A 19,447-nucleotide genomic window follows, 5' to 3' on the forward strand; every position below is an offset into this window, starting at 1 on the left:
CCAGCCAGGTTGCCTGGGGTGACCTCAGCATGAAATGCTGGAATGACCAGAGTCTGAGAGGGCTTTTGTGGGGTAGGGGTTGAGGGATGCCTGTGGATGTTACTGAGCTATCAGAGCCATGCCCATTCAGAGTTGTCCCAGTGAGTCTGAACATTGCATCCCTTCTCTAAGAACAGGCTGCTGTCAGGAGCTCGGGATGTGGGATGCCCGGGGTGGGGGGTCCCTTGTGGGAAGCGTATTTCTTCCCTGTCTCTCACTAGCCTGGGTCCAAATGGACAAGGACAAGGGGAAGTTCACCACTGACTGTCTGCTGTCTGTTGCTCTGGGCTGCCCTGGCTTATGGTCTTTGGCTGGTCCTGGCAGGTGTCAGATTTCAGATTTCTCTCCTTTTCAGATGAGGGCCATGAATTACTTGGCTCCTCCTCCATCCCTTCCAGGAAACCAGGCCCAGTTGGCTAGGGATGAAGTTGCCCCTGGCTTACTCACAGGAAACCTAAAAAAAAACCCAAAAAACAAAAAAACCAAAGCAGCGTTCTTAGCTTTGGTGGTCATTTTGGGTCAAGAAAGAAGGAAATGATAGGTGCTTAGATGCAAATCAGCTCCCAGTAGAAGAGCCAAGTTTTCTAACGCAGAACCTGACAGACTCAGGTGGTCCAGACACGAATGAGGAACACTCCTTCCTTTCCCAGGAACCAACGCGTCCGCTCCAGATCAGCTGAGCTTGGCACTGGCTTGGAACCGAGTTGACATAGCACGAAGCCAGATCTTCGTCTTTGGCCCACACTGGCCGGTGAAACTATTTTTCTGTTGTCGTATTTGTTTTTTGATTTCTGGAGAAAGTGTCTCATATGGTCTGGCCAAGAAGGCACCTGTGTAGGCAAGATTGGTCTTGAACTCCTGATCCTCCTGCCTTCACCTCTCAAGGGCTGAGGTTAAAGGCATTTGCCACTATGCCTGGTGAAACTGTTTTCTGTTTAGGATTTTTATCGTAACTTGGCACGGTGCTGTGTTAGTGTGCCCTTGCTCATAACATGGATCTCAGGAGATGAGCTAAGGGTTCTGATCTGGGTAATCCATGAGATTACTGGAATATGTTTCTGTTTAACTTCAAAGAAACCAAAGAAACAAAGGCTCTGAGCACAGACTCTGCACTAAGCTGGTCTTCCTGAGGAAACTAACCACCAAACCTTTCATCATTGTTGGTAAAAGAGGGTTCTCATTCTTTGAAAGAAGAAAATAGACCATTAAAGTTAACTGCAGCATTTCCTTCTAGGGCCTTGAGTTTGCAGACTGTGTTTCTTTAAACTTTGGGGGGCCTGAGGAACTCCATGTGTGATGTACATGTGTTTTATGTGGTGTCTCTGGTCTAATATCTATGGTGTGGTTTAATGTATTGTATGGAGCAAATCTGTGCACAGCATGTATGTTGAATATGTGTCTTGTGATATACGGGCTGTGATATAATGATGTAGTTTAGCATGTGTGGTGTCTATGGGGTTATACCATGTATATATGTGCATGTGTGAATGTGAAGGAATGGACATGTGTAACTTAGGTGCATATCACATCTGTGGAATAATGTCTGTATGTATATGCTATACTACATGTTTGTGGTATGATGTGTGAGTGAGTAATACATGTGGACATGCATGGGTGGTGTGTATGGGACTGGCAGGTGTGTGTGTGTGTGTATGTGTGTGTGTGTGTGTGTGTGTGTGTGTGTGTGTGTTTGATTAAGGGATTTTTTATGTTTGTAACTGTGACAATGTATATCAAAGAGAGACGCTGAATGTGTGTGGTCAAAAGATTGTGTGTGTTGTGATGTAGGGCAAGTTGTGTATATATGCACACACATGAGCACACAATGACACACACACTTGGCATGTGTGATCAGTGACTCAGGTGCCCTTCAGTCACTCCTTCAAACAATGCAACTTCTTTGCTCTAAAAAAAAACAGAGACACTAATTCCAGCGATAACTGCTCAGCCCGTATTTGAAGTTTGAGGCACACTTTCCTCTTTGTGGATGTAGTCCATGCCAACCCACATCCTTTCAAGGGTGTGGTACCTACAGTGTAATGTCCTGTGTTGGGTGTGATCTCACCTGCACAGCACAGATGACTATCACCTGCCTTGTGCCTGCTCTGTACATCCCCCAGCCCAGAAATAGACTCATCGCACCACTATTAACCCATGTGTAGAAACCCCTATGGGTCTGACATGCAAACCCCTATAGGTTCTGTCATGTATACACACACCCCTCATCCATCCATCAGCTGCCCTTTCCTGGACAGCCACTGAAGCTCCCCTTTAAGAGTGTAGGCTCTGCCAGCCTGGGCTACAGGCTCATCTTTCGACATTACGCACAGCGCTCTTGGAAAGCAACTAGAAGCTCTCTTCCTATACCAGCCACACCTCTGGTGCCATCTCTACTTCCTGCAACAGCAATCCAGAAGCCGCAGCAGAGAGGCAAGCTGCTGCTCTCCCTTGCTCAACATGTTTTCAAAACTGCATATTTTTACTCACTAATTTATAAAATGTTGGCTGACAGTTGCTTCTTGTGTCTGGGGCCCTTGTTTCATGTGCTGGGGACAGAGACGTGAATAGAACAGACTCACGAAAACCTTTAACAAAGTCTTCACTGGGGCAGATGTGAAGGTGGGGAGATGGAAGGAAGAAGGAGGCTGGTGTGGAACAGAATACCAGGTAATTATTGGATTCCAAATTGTAGGAGGCTACGGTAGATGCACATGCATGAGAGAGAAGATAGAATGCTAATTTGTAATGGAATACCAAGAAAGGCATTGCTGAAAAAAATGGGTGGACACTGAGTCTGGATAATGATAGATAGATGCAGGCTGGTGGGCCATGAGGAGTGAGTGCCTTCCATACAGAGGGACAGGCAACTGGAAATGATTGACTCAAAAAAAGAAATGGGCAAAACAAGGAAAGGAAAATGGGAGCATTATGGTTGGAAGACGTGACTCCGGAGAAGGATGAAAGCTGGCCAGGATGAGCAGAAAGACTTTTTTATTTTAAAGCAACAGTGAGTATTTGTTATCCTGCTCCATTTCTGAGGGTCAGGAACTTGGGGGTGGCTTAGCTGGACAGTTCTGGCTCAGGGACTCTCACTAGTGGAAGCATGGTGTTTGTCCTTGGGTGACTGGCTTCTTCCACTTAGCACAGTATCCTCAAGGCTCTGCCACTCTGTGTATGAATCAACATGTGTCAGAATTCCCTTCCCTTCCCTCCCCTCCCCTCCCCTTTTCCTTCCTTCCTTCCTTCCTTCCTTCCTTCCTTCCTTCCTTCCTTCCTTTCCTCCCTCCCTCCCTCCCTCCCTCTCTCCCTCCCTCCCTTCCTCCCTCCTTCCTTCCTTTCTTTCTCTCTTTTTTTCTCATCTTCTTGGTTTTGTTTTAAGATAGGGTTTATCTGTGTATCTCTGGCTGTTCTAGAACTTGTGCTGTGGACCAGGTTGGCCTAACACAGAAATTCACCTGTCTTTGTCTCTCAAGTGCTGATACTAAAGGTGTGTGCCACCATACCTGGATGTTCTTTTTAAGGCTGAAAAAAAAAAGTTTCACTTTAAATCTAGTGTGGTGGTGCACACCTTTAATCCCAGCAGTTGGGAGGCAGAAGCAGGTGGAACATTGTGAGTTTGAGATCAGTCTGAGTTCCAAATGAGCAGGGATACATAGTAAGACACTGTCTTGAGAGATAGAGAGAGAGAGAGGGAGGGAGGGAGGGAGGGAGGGAGGGAAGGAAGGAAGGAAGGAAGGAAGGAAGGAAGGAAGGAAGGAAGGAAGGGAAGAGAGTCCTATTTTGTGTGTGTTCACACGGCTTATCCATCCATCCATCAGTGAATGCTAGCTATCATGAGTAGCACTGCTATGGATGTGGGTGTGCAGGTATCCATATGAGTCTTGCCTCAAATTCCTTTAGGAATATACCAGAATTGGGCTTCTGTTATAATTCACTTAATTATACAATAACTCCAGTTTTTGGGAGTCACTAAAATCTTTTTCAAGACACTGTCATAATTTTATATTTGCACCCAAAATGCAAGCATTCTTATTTTTCTATTTTCTCAGAAACATATGTTATTTTCTATTGTTTTTTTTTCCCATTATAGCCACCCTAGTGGGTTGAGATGGTATCTTAGCTGATTTTTATTTGTTTCCTTTGTAATCCCCGGGGGTGAGCACCTGTGCCATCCACTTGTGAAATTCTCTGGAGAAATAGCTATTCAAGTCCTTTGCTTATTTTTGAACTGGATTTTTGTTGAGTTTTAGGAGTTCTCTATACATCCTGAACATTAACCTCTTCTTTTGTATTTTTGATTTGCAATATATTTCTTCACTTTAGAACAGCGGTTCTCAATGTGTGGGGCATGATTTTTTTTGGGGGGGGAGGAGTCACCTATCAGATATCCTGCATATCAGATATTTACATTATGATTCATAACAGTAGCAAAATTACAGTTAGGAAGTGGTAACAAAATAATTTTATGGTTGGGGGTCACCACAACATGAGGAGCTGTATTAAAGGGACCCAGCATTAGGAAGGTTGAGAACCGCTGTGCTATAGGCTGCCTTTACTCTTTTGACGGCATCATTATCACTATTATAGTCTCTCTCCCTCTCCCTCTCTCCCTCTCCCTCTTTTTCTGTGTGTAGGTGTCTGCAGGTGGCATTACACACTTTCGTCATCTTTTTAGGTTCCTTTGGACTATCTTGTCAGAGCACTAGGAGGATACCACCATCATGGCAGCTGAGCAGGACCCTCTAATGGGCTGTTGAAGTGACTCAGATGAGAAAGAGCATCTGGACCTAGAGTGGAGAGAGAAGAGAAAACGAAATGGGGTAGAATTAAGCAGTTTGGGGCATGAAACGTGACCACATTTAGGGATGGGTGCCACTTCGTGGAGATGAGGGATGCTGGAAAGGACTGGCTTGGAGGAGAGGTCTCCTGGGTGCACTCCAGTTTCTCAGCAACATTTTTTACTTTCTCTTTTGTTTGCTGGCTTCTTTTAACAGCAGGCATCCTGATGGCTCTGGTGTGTCCCTGGAGGTTCACCTATTAGAGGCTTTGTGTCCAGAGCAATAGTGTTGAGATGGAGGAAGCTTTAAGAGGTGGGGTCTGGTAGAAGATACTTAGGGCACGAGGGACACTGTCTTCGGAAGGGATTGCAGTCATTCTTTGGACCATGGCTAGCTCCCATGGGAGAGGTTGTGATAAATAAAAGGAGCAAGGACGCCCCTTCTCTCCCTTCTCTGGTTTCCTTTCCCACCAGGTGATGTCTGCAGACCATAACTGCTCCCACTGCAGTACCTTTCCCCACGTTCATGATGCTACAAGGAGGGCCTGGGCAGAACTGGCCCTGTGCTATTTTGGAGTCTCAGCCTCCAAAACTGTAAGCTATATATATTGTGTCAAGCTTCTGTTATTTCATTGTAACAGAATAAAGCTGACTAATACAGAAGTAGAGAGTCTATGAGACATGCATATGGCACTCACCATAGGAACCAAGTCCACAAAGGAACTCTAGGGAGGAGAGTAGGCTGAAGCTGGACAGGGAAGATTATTCATAAATACATAGCAGTGTAAGCATCAGTGAGACTGCTGAGGGAGAGAACAAAATGAAAGCAAAGAGGGCTAAGGGCAGATCCTAGAAGAGCCTTGACATTGAGAGTGCTGGCCACACAGAAAGAGGCTGGAGCTTGCAGTGCCCACGAAGCTGGCAGAGAAGCCTAAGGGAGGAAGTAGCTGTTGAATTTTTTGACCTAAGGGCCTGATATGAAGGGCTGGCTGATGCCCAGGACCTGGGTACCAGCAATGTCACCAGTGACCAAAGTCAGAGAAATGGACAGACAGAAAGATGCAGCAAAGCAAGTAGAAAGAGGGAAGAGGAGAGACTGCATCTACCAATAATCTACCAGCAGAGCATGATGGGGAAAGGCAGTGAGGAGAGCACAGCAGCAGAGGGGCAATGGTTCGGTTCTAACACTGGTTGTGTTATCATGACATAGCCCTGTTCCACACTTACCGGACTTCAGGCCCACTTTTTTCTCCCTCCTGCTCTACTGCGTGAGTACTCTCTGCCCTTGAGACCTTCAGTCCATCACCACTGCATGAACCCTTGAAGCCTCCCCCCATTCTCATGCTGTATGTACTCCCGAAGCCTCTATCCATCACCACATTGTGCAGGTCCATGGCACCGTTTAGAGCTGCTTTGGCCATGATACTCTCCAGATCACATTTCTTCCTGGCCAGTAACTTGCTGACCAGTGCCTGCTGCCTCCGACCCACTCACAGTAACACTCTCCCATCACCAGAAGACTACCAGCACACCTTTAGTACCTTGTAATTTGCCTCTCAGCATCCTTTCCCTAAAATACACCCATCAATCAATGCGTTATCCGCTCCAAATACACACAGCCACTGCATCAGGCCAAGTGAAGTCTTTGTACCCATGAGGATCAGTAGTTCAAAGTATCAAAATATTCATTAGACAGCCAGGCCACAGTGTATATACATGTATGTATGTCTGTGTGTGCTGGTGCATGTGTGCCTTAGATGTATGCATGTGCATGTCATGTGCATGTCTGTAGCTTTATCCATGGGTGTATGCTCCTTTACCATGTACACATGGAGGCATTATTTGCAGGAGTATGAATTTGAACATGTGTGCCTTACAATGTACACATGTGTATGTACTGTTCATGTGTGTGAATATGTGAGTCTGTGCTGAGTGTGTATGTGTGAGCATGTGTGTGTATGTGTGTACGTGTGAGCATGTGAGCATGTGGGTACGTGTTCAGGGCGTCACTATGCTTGTTTTAGAATACAGGGCAGTCTTGCTATCTTTTTTCAATACTGTTCATTGTGGATTGCAGCCACTGGGAAGCCTGGCCCCTCCTGTGGACACCAAAGTCATAGAGAAGGAGAAGAAGCCACCCACTGCCACCACCAAGGGAAGAGGGAAAGGAAAAGGGAAGAAGAAAGGCAAAGTGAAAGAAGAAGTGGAGGAAGAAACTGACCCCAGGAAGATCGAGCTGCTGAACTGGGTGTGTGGAGAGTCCTTGATCATGTGTCTTGAGATTGCAGAGACCAGAGTTGGCATTGTCCTGGTTCTCCAGGAAAGGGACACCCTGTTACCTTTGCTTCATCCCCACCAGGATGAAGGACTAATGCCAATGGAGGTTAATGTCAATGTTTCAGTGGCAATATAGTGTGTTCACTACAATGTGGCCATCAGCTGTCAAAACCGTGTCATAAATAGGAGTACTTGTCACTATGGCATAGGCTTGTCACTGCAGAGGCCCTGACTGCCTGTGATTCAGCAGCAGGAAAACCTGGTAGTATCATGTACGGATGACTCTGGCCTCCCAAGCTGGGTAGCTGCTGCTACCTACTCCTCACCTCTCTCCACAGTACCACTAGATTTATCTTCAAAGGGGTTTTGTTGCATGAAATGTAGTTTGTTTTCCATATTTTCCTGCACCAAGTGTCTGCATGCCTGCCAAGCAGAGAGAGCTACTACTGAATAAGATGACAGGAACTTCCTTCTGGAGTGGTTCATTTGTTCCATAAGTAGGAATTTGTGGTTACTCACCCACACGGCACTCTATTGGCCTGTGACATGCCCACACAGCCATGCCACTGCCAAAAGATGTTCCCCAGTCAAGGAAACAACACAGAAAAACTAAATGGGGCAGCTTTGGATGCTTGCCTTCAACTCATTAATTTTTTTTAAGATTTATTTTTATTATTTTTACATGTATGAGTTTTGGCTGTATGTTTGTATGTGTACCATGTACCATGCCTGGTGCCTACAGTGGTCAGAGGAGGCATTGGATGCCCTGGGACTGGAGTTAACAGACAGAATGTGAACTGCCATGTAAGTGACTTGAACCTGGGTCCTCTTCAAGACTAATAACTGCTCTTGACTTCTAAGCCAACTCTCCAGCCCTCTTCGACTCATTTTTTAAAAGATAAAATCCCTTACAAACTTTGACAGAACATGTGTGGGGCAGACCAAGGGGAGAGGAAAGAAGGTTAAGGCATGTTTATTCAAAGGAAACCACGCTGGGAACCATAGGCCAGAGTGCAGGCCCCAAGTACAGCTCTTGACATATGTGAGGCTATAGGCCCAACTCCCAGCACCAGGTTAACAAAAGCAAGACAGAACCTTCAGAGAATACAGCTCAGAACACTCCAGAACTTTCCATGATGTGTCCCAAGGTCTCCTGCCTGGAGTCTCTGGAGAGGCAACTCATGGTCTCTCTTCTGGATTTCGCGCAGGTGAATGCCCTGGAGCAAGCCATGCTGGATGCTCTCGTCTTAGATCGGGTTGACTTTGTGAAGCTTCTGATTGAAAATGGAGTGAACATGCAACACTTTCTTACCATCCCGAGGCTGGAGGAGCTTTACAATACTGTGAGCACCCCATGAGGAAGGGCGGAGGCGAGCTAGCACCAAGAGTACCCTTATCATTGACACATATACAAAAAAGAACAAAGAAAGCAAAAAGCACTCAGCAGAGTATAGACTCAATGGGGAAGGCCCGGATGTAGAGGGAGGCAGCTACTTCTCACTTGCTCCTGGCTAGTCTGCACTGATATTCTTAGCAACTATGGCATGCCAGCCAGCCAACCACTCCAGCTGGAGCAGACAGATGATCGTTGCTGTACAATATACTCACATCTTCATACAGCTAGCTATCTCTGAGGTGAAAGTGTCCTGAGATGAAAATGTACGTGATGGTCCCAGCCCACTGAACACCATGACTTAGCAACACAGAACACTGTAGCATCAAGCATTTCCCTGGGGTTCAGGGTTTACCAGGAGCTTCGGCTCCTGTGGAGGAGGAGGACGAGACTGTAGATCACTAGCCTGGGGAAATGATTCAGATTCAGTTCCTCATGAAGGCCCATGTGTTGATTGTGCAACAGAAAAAAAAAAAAAAGCCTAAAAATGAGCAGATGAACTATTATAACTCTGCATTTCCATCCAGGGCTCATGAAGCAGGAGGACCTTGTGTCCTAAGGAGTCAGCATACTGAACAGTCTCCAGGGTTGCTATTCAGTTGTTGCTTGGGACCCTCATGTCTCTGTGGGCTACAGTGAAAACAAGTCTTAACAGTCGGGAGTTGTGCCGTGTCAGAACAGGGAGTGTTTGAATGAAATTTGCTTTGCCTACACTAGTACAATTCAAGTTTTGAAAATTTATAACTTCTCCATTTGAAGACTTTTTTCAGTGGCATAAGTGGTCATAAAACATGCACTAAAATTATTCAAGGTTTCCACACACATTTGAATGTGGTGACCACGGCCAGTTATCTTATAAAAGAAATGAGTCAATGGTTCACTACAGACACTTCAGTGGGGCAGAATTTGGCTCAAGAGTTGAAGAGCCAACCATACTCACTGTGGCTGACGGCTTCCCTTTCAGAGACTGGGCCCACCAAACACCCTTCATCTGCTGGTGAGGGATGTAAAGAAGGTGAGTCCATTTGCCCTTTTACAACCCCTTGCTAGCATCTGTTGTTAGTATTTAAAAATAATGCCATGCATATACAACAGATATAATGTGAAAGAGTTTATTGGATGGAGATGCAGAGAGAGAAGGAAGGAGAGAGAGAGAGATGGTTGGGGAAGGGAGGGAGCATGCCAACAGAGGACGGGGAGAGAGCAAGAGAGCAAAGTAAGAGGCAGGGGTCCCTTTACCCCAGGCCCCTGTGGATGTCAGCCAATAATGACATCACAGGTGCCTAAGCAACCTGGGAGTGGGCTAATGCATCGACTTGTGAACCAACATCCATCACTAAAATAATCTCAAAAACAATTTTCTGTTTCTAATATATACCACCTTCTTATTTGTGACATAGGAAATAATGCCTTCCTCTGCTCCTACCGAGAGTTTATTTGTAACTTTAAAAAGAGAATAATAAAGGGCTAGAAAGATGGCTGTAAAGTGGTTGAAGGGATGAGAACTGGAGTTTGGGTTTCTAGAATTAAGTAAACACTAGGTGAAGTCCCATGAGGTGGCTTAGCAGGTAAAGGTGCGACCTGAGTTTTTTTTCTGGGACTTGTAAGGTAGAAGGAGAGAACTGATTCCTACCGATTTCCCTCTGACCTCAGGAGGTGTACTGTGGCACATGCATGCCTGCACGCAAACACACAAATTATATGTATAATTGTTACAAATCTAACCTGGATGGACATGATGCCCATCCCCTCTGTAACCCTAGCCTGGCAGAGGTAAAGACAGAATCTCTGAAATAAGCTGGCAAGTTCCAGGCTTTTTGGAGTCTCTAATTCAATATATACGGTAGAGAGAAGTTCAAGAAGACACCAGACATCAACCTCAGGTCTCTACGCACATGCGGACACATACAGGCATATGTCCCACACACACAAACATAGAGACACACATGCGTGCACGCCAATCAAACACACATACAGACCAAAAAAAATAAAACTTAAAGTAGAGGGGAGGTAGAATAAGCTGTGTCACATTGATAACTGCTTGATCGTAGTGTAGCAGGTGACCCCAGAAGTGGTAACAGGAGGTTCCCCAGGAAGTCTGTGTGTCCTGTGGATTTCATCAGAGGTTCCCAGCCTTTGCAATTCCTTTGTTTCCAAGGAGAGCTGTTCTCCTCACTCTCCAGGTCTCCCCATTATGGATAGCCTGTGTTCCTGTGGGAATTTCCTCACATTGTTTTACTGTGGCTCCTCTTGTGTCCTGTCATCACAAGTTAAAGACAGAAAATCCATCCCTGTAGAATGAGAGAGTGGGGCTCTTGGTCGTGCTTTGAATCAATATTCAGATCTAAGAATATGAGAATATGATTTCTACAGAGCAGAACAGAATCAGTGGACCTGGAAACTGAGGGACCTCAGAGGCCTCTGGCGCAGAGCCTTGTTCCACACACAAGAACTCTGCTTCCGCCCTCACAATCCAGGTGGAAGACAGATTAGGAAGCGCAAACTTCCAGAGTGGACGCTACCCAAGTTCAAGCCCAACCATTTCTCAGCTAAATGACTTGAGTAATTGCCTCTCTCCCGCCACTGGACTCCCTGTTCATAAACACCACCCCCAAATTGTCCCATAGCCATAATCTGAAGTTCAAGCTTGTTCCAATACACATAAATTCCCAGTGACCTTGGCCCATGCCCACGACCCCTACTCCCTCCCCCCACATTCTGCCACCCTCTGTACTAACTCACCTGAACATGGGGAGCCCTAGGAGGCTGTATTCTGTCTGGGACACAGCTCCTCACATCCACAGCACTCAGCCTTCCTCCTTTTATCCCATCATCCCTGTTTCATTGCTATGTCACCATCTCCTGAAAGCCCTTACTCACCCTAAACAACCCACCTTGCCATTGCCAGACATTCCTTCTGTGAGTGTCACAATGCTGCACTGAGCTCTCCACAGCTCTGTCCCTCTCCTCCAGCATCCAGCTCCTTAGCGCAGGCTTGCATCTCCTTGTCACCAATAAGAAATCCTTGGGCCAGAATGTAGCTCAGTGCAGCATACCTACATTGATAATGTTCAGTCCTTTTGGTAACGTCTAGTGTCTTCAATGAAGAGCCAGTGTCTCTCAGATTCACTAAGTACCATTTAATCCAGAAAAGCTCCACCCTCAGAAATATTCTGACCTCCTACAGGTTCCCACTACTTCCTGCAGGAAATGGCCCCTCTCAGAGGCTACCCCTCCTCTGCAAGGGGCAATCAGAGTTGTGTGTGTGTCATCCAAATAAATCTGCTGATAGTCCACCCTGTTCCCCCCACCTCCATATACCAGCTACAAACCACTCTGTCTGGCCATGGGTGTGCCAGAGACGTTATAGTTGCTGGATGTCCAACTCTTTCTTTTTCATGGAAGAGCTTAAGCCAATTTCTTGAATGTGGTTTAACCTGTCATTCCTGTGCATCACATAGTAACAGACTGAATACTGTTGTTATAGTGACAGCCAGTTGCCACTGGGATGATGACATGTGCCTGACTTGTGGGATGATGTCCTCACTGCGAACCTCCTTTCTTACAGAGCAACCTTCCTCCTGATTACCACATCAGCCTCATTGACATAGGGCTGGTCCTGGAGTACCTCATGGGAGGTGCCTACCGCTGCAACTACACTCGGAAAGGCTTCCGGACTCTCTACAACAACTTGTTTGGCCCTAAGAGGGTAGAGCTCAGCAGACACGCGGTGTCCTGTGTTTCCCAGAGTAGCATGCGGTTCCTTCATGTGCTTTCCCCTACATCCACCTGTGCAGAACGCAGCTCCTCAACCCCCCTGTCCCAGAGTACACCACCCTGCCTCTGCCCTGGCCCCCAGTGCAGGGCCTTCCCACTAAATGTGCACCTCTTAAGACTCTTAAGACTCACCTCTTAAGACTGGGCCAGGCAGTGCAAGCTGTCAAACATGTCTGCCCTAACCCTCCTTTCCCACAGTAGCCTTCCTTCTCCCCACGTCTCTGTTCTCTCAACCCATCCTCCCGCCAAGCGCCGGAGCTGCTGTCATCTTCCAAAACAAGGGGCGCGGAAAAGCATCTGTCACCCCCTGCCAAAAGCCCGGGGCTCCCTGCTGGCCAAACAATCATAGCCAAACTCACCACACATCTAAGGGCATCCAAGAGAGACAGCTGTGGCAAGTCACCCCCACCCCACCACACTAGATCCTATTCCTCCACCAAAGTCAAAGTTAATTCCCGACGCTGTCACACTGCCTCTTGCTCCAGCCTGTCAGAACCCCTGTCATGTAGACTTCAGGTTGGTGGGGAGCCTTCGTCACTCCCATTCCACAATGTGTAAGGCCAAATTTGTTTGGTTCTACTTACAAGAAGTGGTGTGTGTCCGTGAGTCTTTCCCAACTGACTTTTGCTGACAAAAGCAGTTTGCATACGAAAGCATTTCCCCACTTGGATATTGTCGGTAATTAATAGTGATACAAAGTATTTAACTTAATCAACACAGCACTGTCAGTTAATCTGAAGTAAACATTTCTTTTCCTGCTTCTTCTTTACGCAGCCGAAAGCACTTAAACTTCTTGGAATGGAAGTAAGTAGATCCTGTCTGTGGCAGTTCCTGATACCTTGGTCACTCTGTGAAAGCTTTCAGATTTATATTAAGACAAAAATCCAGAAAAAAAAAATCCAGCAATGTTTTCCATGAATAAGTACTCTGTACAAGTCACCAAAATCTTAGATGAGTTGGCTGACTCATAAAAAAGCTCATACACCTTTTAAAATTTAAAGTACTCGTGTGTGTGTGTGTGTGTGTGTGTGTGTGTGTGTGTCTGTCCTGTGTTTTCCTGTGTTTGTGGGTGTGTACATCGCATGCTGTCATCGAATGTTTCTCTCAGTTGCTCTCCACTGTATTTATTGAGGCAGGATCTCTCATGAACCTGAAGCTTGCTAATTACAACAAGTTTATCCAACCAGCTTGGCACTGCCTCCCAAGGGCTAGGATTACAGGCAGATATGACAGCTGCCCAGTTTCTACGAGTGTTCTAGAGATCTGAACTCATTCCTCACCCTTCACAGGCAAGCATTTTATCTGCTGAGCCATCTCCCCAGCCTAATGCTATCACATCTGAAATTTTTTCACTTTTATTGAGAATTTCATACATGTATATAATATGTCTTAGACGATCAAATCCACCCTCATTAACTTCCCTCCCTCCAACTCCTTCTATGTCCTCCCGCCATTCTTCCTTGGATGTGCCTATGCTCCCAGTCCTGTTTTCAGTTTATTTTTCATTTCCTTGATGACAGGCACTGGGAATACAAATTCATTCAGGCTTCCTGTCTGACAGAGTTGAACTTGGTAATTTTCATTTTCCTAAAAGTTACTTTATACTAGACTTTCTAGGTGCAACTGAGTTTTCTTTTTAATTACATTGTGTGTGTGTTTGTGTGTGTGTGTATGTGCATGCACATGTGCATTACATGCAAATAGAGGTCAGAGGACAACTTACAGATGGTCTCTCCTTACCTCATGTAGATCCTGGGAATTGAACTCTGATCCTTAGGCTTGGCAGCAGGAACCTCCTGGGCCACTTTCCTATCTCCTGAGGTTTTTTGTTTGTTTGTTTGTTTTTTGTTTTTTGTTTTTTTTTTTGTTTTTGTTTTTAATGCACATATTTCCCCACGCCTCTTTCTCCCCTCCACCCTTATTTTGGAGCTGCAGTCTCTCACTGAAGCTGGTCCTCATTGATTGGCTAGACTGACTAGGCCATCAAGTCCCAGGAACCTCTGCATCTGCCTCCCAGTGCTGAGATTACGGGCGAATGCGGCCTCAACTGGCCTTCTACACGGCACTACACAGCAAGCTCTTTACCTTTATTTAGAGGCAGAACCCTACTCCCTTGCCCAGATTTGCCGTTGACTCGCTCTCTGACCTCCTGCCTCAGTCTCCAGGTTAGGCGGTACCACAGAACCTTCCACCCGGCCGCTCACACTGTTTCTAGCTCAACTACATCTTGCAAACAAGTGTTGGTGTCCTGCTGTGTTGGAAGGCGACCCTGAAGAGACAGTGTTCTCACCATTCCTGTTGCACTGTCTGCATTGGGTTTATGGGGAGGCTTGGGGGGTGTTAAAGCCTTCTGAAAAAAGCACACTGCTAACCCAGTGCGGTAAGTTATTCAAATAGCAGCATTCCTTTCCAGTTCACTTGGCTTCAAGTGATTCGCTTTTCATAACAAACGTGCGCCTTCTCAAAGGAACCCGTATGCGGGGTGGTGACCAGAGCCCGGCTTACCACATCTCAGCGGCCTCTGACACGGAAGAACTACGGTTTCTTTTTAAAAAAGTGTGTTTCTCTCCCCTCAGGATGATGAACCTCCAGCCAAAGGGAAGAAGAAGAAGAAAAAGAAGAAAGAGGAAGAGATCGACATAGATGTGGACGACCCTGCCGTGAGCCGCTTCCAGTACCCGTTCCACGAGCTCATGGTGTGGGCGGTGCTCATGAAGCGCCAGAAGATGGCGGTGTTCCTGTGGCAGCGTGGGGAGGAGTGCATGGCCAAGGCCTTGGTGGCCTGTAAGCTCTACAAGGCCATGGCCCACGAGTCCTCCGAGAGCGAGCTGGTGGACGACATCTCCCAGGACCTGGACAACAATTCCAAGTGAGTATCTTGAGGAAATCCGAGGACCAGGCTGGCTACCGCCCTGGGTCTCTTCCTGTCAAAGGCCAACCACTGTGCTTCTCATTTAAGGACCGTTGTGGTGAAGGTTTACTCATAAACCACTTCGCCCATCACGCCCGTCAGTGTTTTCACTGCTGTCCCTCTGGGTTATGACTGAGTTGCTAATGATTTGGTCTGCTGCCTTCTCATGCAAATGATCAGACTTCTGATGCAAAGGCAGAGAAATAAATTTCCAGAAAGAGGCACTTACTGGTGCTGTGCAAACATCAACACATCCGTGCACAGGGCTCTGGACGCCTGAAGGACCTCAGGATATTTCTTCCCCTGGAGCTGGGGCAGGTGGCTAGCTTGGCTTTTTCTCTTCCTGGGCTCTTATATCCTGGCAGGGTAGGCTTTCTGCTTAGCTAGTTTCTCCTGACGGCAGGCCTGGCTAAAGCGAGCAGAGTACTGCCAGATTTCAGCATGGTTCCTTTTCCTTTTCCAGTACTGGAAGATGGAGTTTTACATTCGCTGTGAGAACCTAGTCGGGTGGAGCCCTGGACTTGATCACATTTAGACTTGGCCACATCGGGCATTCAGCAGTTCATCTATTATAGCTCGTGTTTCCTAAGCCTGCCCTGGTTCTGTGCACATGCCTGCTACAGGAAGCAATGATTCTGTGTCTGCTTGCCTGTGCCTGCAGTCTAGGGACAGCAGTCTCTCCTGTGATGGAATGAGGACGGGATGCTGACCTATGGCTTGTTTAGGGTTTTATCTCTTGTTAGGAGAGATCAGCCCTTTCCAAGTTCGACTCAAGCCAGACTGGAAATCTGAGGGCCAGGGACGGCTTTATAGACACATGAACTTGAGGCAGACCCAGCCAGGAGGCCGTGCCAGCTTTGTTTGGAAGCCTCTGATTTCGCTCTGGATTTAGCAATTTCCGAAATTATTATCTGGCTTCTAAGTGCTAGAACCCAAGGCTTTAACTGTTTTTCTCTTAGATTTGTTTTATTTTATGAGTATTTTGCCTGTGTGTGTGTGTGTGTGTGACCTGGGTCCTCTTGCAATCAATGCCTTGTTGAAGTCTTACATAATCCATGAAAAAGCACATGATTTAAATTGGCTTCTGTCAAGCACATGGGAATGGCCAGCACTCTTCAGAACCTAACTAACACCTAAGCCATCCTGAAATACTCCATCTGCCCCACTCCCTGGACCCCCAGAAGCAGCCACTGGTTACCGCTTGCAACCCCACAGATCCTGTCTTTTCCCTCAGCCTCGCTGTTCTGTGTACAGCTCAAGGAAAAGGACTTGTCTCCTCAGGGGCTGAGGAACCCAGGTCCATCTAAAGCTCTGTGGCAGGAAGAGCAATCAGTCCCCTTCCTGACCAGCCTAAGCGCCTGCTACTTGCTGCCCGCTCCTCTGGTGACAGGTCTTGAGAACGTACAGAGGACCTCAAAGTCACTTTCAATCTTATGTTCTGTGTCTTGTGGCTCCCCGAGTTCCAATGTTTAAGTACAGACTCATAGCCTCTCTGGCTTCCTCACCACTGACATCTTTTCCCCTCCAGAGATTTTGGCCAGCTTGCTGTGGAGCTGCTGGACCAGTCTTACAAACATGATGAGCAGGTTGCCATGAAACTTCTGACCTATGAGCTCAAGAACTGGAGCAACTCAACCTGCCTCAAGCTGGCTGTGGCAGCCAAGCACCGGGACTTCATCGCCCACACCTGCAGCCAGATGCTGCTGACCGACATGTGGATGGGGAGGCTTCGCATGAGGAAGAACCCCGGCCTGAAGGTGGGTGTGCTGTGGTCATTAGGCTGGGATCACAGACAGGGGACATTAGGCTGAGCTCGGAGCCTATAGCCGTTCACAGCGGTCCTATGGTACAGGAGTTCACGTTCCTCCATTTCAGTTACCCCCTCACACAGTCTAAAAGCGCTAAATGGAAAAGTCAAGAGAAAAAAAAAATGGATTCACAAAGGGTCTTTTCTTTGTTTGTTTGGGGAGGGCAATCAAGGGCCTGGCGTGAATTAGGTGAAGGCTTTACACTCTAACCCCCACACTTGACCTGTAAATTGTGTATTGTTTTGAGTAGCACAATGAAATCTCACACAATCCCACTTTGTCCCTCCCAAATCATACAGCATCTGCTTGTCCAGTGTATCTACCATGTATGCTGCACTGCCCACTAGTCCTCTTGGTTACCAGTCAACTGTCACAGCACTCCAGTGCTTGTATCAAGTAACCCTGAAGTTCTTTTCTAGTGGCTCCAAAGAGGAGAGGTGTGCTGCCCAGGAGGAACCTGGATGTAAATGTATGGCACATTAGCTCTGCCTCTAGACAGCAATGCTGCAGGGCATAGAGACGACACACAGGGGATAAGGAGGTCAGCGCCATCTGTGATTCAGGCAGCCACTGGTGGTTAAGGACCACTGCATACCCCTGAGCAACCCCATGAGGGAGACACTGCTACAGTCCTCCCTTTACAGATGAGGAGCTCGAGGCTTGGAGATTAAGTCGCCCAAGGTCTGAGCTGGTGAGTGTGGGACAGGACCTGACCTGAGCGGGTCAGACACTCCAGTCCCAGTATAGCCAGCTGCCTGCCTTACGGAGATCTTGGTATAGTCTGTGTTTTCAACTGGAGCCCACCATGACTGATCATGCTCTCCCAACAGAGCTCCAACTTATGGTGGAAGCACAGACCTGGGGACTGGAGAGATGACCCAATGGTTAAAACTGGTCTTGCAGAGGATCCAGGTTCAATTCCCAGTGCCCCACAGTGGTTAAGAAATGTCTGTAACTTCCGTTGCCAGAGATCCAGTGTTCTCTTCTGGCCTCCTCAGGCACTGCATGTACACAACACACAGACATACATGCAAACAAAACACCCACGTACATACAAATAAATTAGTCTTTAACAAATCAAAGTCCAGTCTGTTTCTACAGTACTTTAGCTGACAATGTCTCCCTTATGAGAGGATATGGAGCCATAGAAAGGTTTGAAAAGGATCTGTTGAGTGAAAAACCACTGTTAACAAACTCCTAGATTGTCTTGGGAAACAATTCTATCTGGCACGTAATCCAACTGTCTAATGGTTATATTATGTTGGCTTTATGGGTTCTCTATGAGAATACAGGCAAAACACTAAAGGTTCAGTATTCCTTATCTGAAATGTCTGGGGCCAAAAGTGTTCAATTTCTTTTTAGGTTTGGAATTTTTACATAGACACAATAAGCTATCTTGGAGATGGTATTCAAGTCCAAATGCAAAACTGATTGTTGAACATTCACTTTATTTGCACAGCCTGGAGATTAATTTTATTTACTATGTCTAGAATGCTTGCATTTTGATTATGGCCTGTTACATTGAGTCAGGTGTGGGATTTCCCACTAATGACATTGTGCTAGGTTCAGGTTTTAGAGTATTTAAAATGTCAGGTTTTCAGATTGGCACTCATTCTATACAGCATAATGACTAGCAGAAGAGATCATCTCTTAGAAATACAGATGTTAAGCCTAGCTAATCAATTCTATACAGTGCACTGGCTTCTTAGATTGATATTGTATATAGCCTGAAATATTACCAAACATAGTTTATTTTCAGAATACCAACATCAAAAAGATCCTAAAGGCTTTAAAGAAAACAAGTCAAATGTGAAGTGATGAACAGTGGATTGGCATCACATGTCATCCAAGCACCGATGCCTAGAAGACAGTAAAATAATAATAATAATAATAATAATAATAATAATAATAATTAAGGCCTTCATCTTCATAGTTTTGATTGCAGAAACACTTAGAACCTGGAAACTTTTTGGTTTTTGTTTTGTTTTTAGTTTTTTTGAGACAGGGTTTCTCTGGATAGCCTTGGATGTCCTGGACTTGCTTTGTAGATGAGGCTGGCCTCAGACTCACAGAGATCTGCCTGCCTCTGCCTCCCAGAGTGCCAGGATTACAGGCGTGTACCAATGTGCTTGGATGAACCTGGAAACTTTTGAAAACCTGAGCCAGCTATTTAAAACATGTAAGGAGAGCCAGGATGTTGCTCAGTGGTACATCTTCCTAGCTTGCATGAGGCCCTGGGTTCAATCCCAGCATGGCAATAGAATAAACAGTGAAGTGCACAAGGAAAGCACATTCATCTAAAACAGGCAAAGAGCCAGGGCAGGACTGGCGGTGCATGCCTCTCATCCTAGATAGGTGGGAGAAGGCTGAGGCAAGGAGGTGGTAGTTCAAGGCTTGCCTGAGCTAAAGAGTGAGTTCCAGTCACCCCGGACAACTTAATTATACTCTGTCTCAAATTAAAAGTA

The 19,447-nt window shown here is 46.4% G+C and overlaps 1 protein-coding gene across 2 annotated transcripts in view; it reads left to right on the forward strand.

Moving 5' to 3' along the window:
* The window catches only part of Trpm1 (transient receptor potential cation channel subfamily M member 1), a 77,444-nt gene that overhangs the window by 29,679 nt on the left and 28,318 nt on the right, over positions 1-19,447 (forward strand). Inside the window, exons 10-17 of one of the 2 annotated variants that reach the window (XM_060367268.1) lie at positions 690-790; positions 6,894-7,064; positions 8,302-8,436; positions 9,451-9,501; positions 12,055-12,195; positions 13,038-13,067; positions 14,840-15,132; positions 16,703-16,931. In XM_060367268.1, coding sequence (XP_060223251.1) covers positions 690-790; positions 6,894-7,064; positions 8,302-8,436; positions 9,451-9,501; positions 12,055-12,195; positions 13,038-13,067; positions 14,840-15,132; positions 16,703-16,931 — 1,151 coding nt within the window. Of the gene's footprint in view, positions 1-689; positions 791-6,893; positions 7,065-8,301; positions 8,437-9,450; positions 9,502-12,054; positions 12,196-13,037; positions 13,068-14,839; positions 15,133-16,702; positions 16,932-19,447 lie in introns of those variants that run through there. The other variant, XM_060367269.1, reaches the window with a different exon arrangement.

This window comes from Meriones unguiculatus, chromosome 14 (assembly GCF_030254825.1).
Source record: "Meriones unguiculatus strain TT.TT164.6M chromosome 14, Bangor_MerUng_6.1, whole genome shotgun sequence".
In the NCBI taxonomy this organism is placed as follows: domain Eukaryota; kingdom Metazoa; phylum Chordata; class Mammalia; order Rodentia; family Muridae; genus Meriones; species Meriones unguiculatus.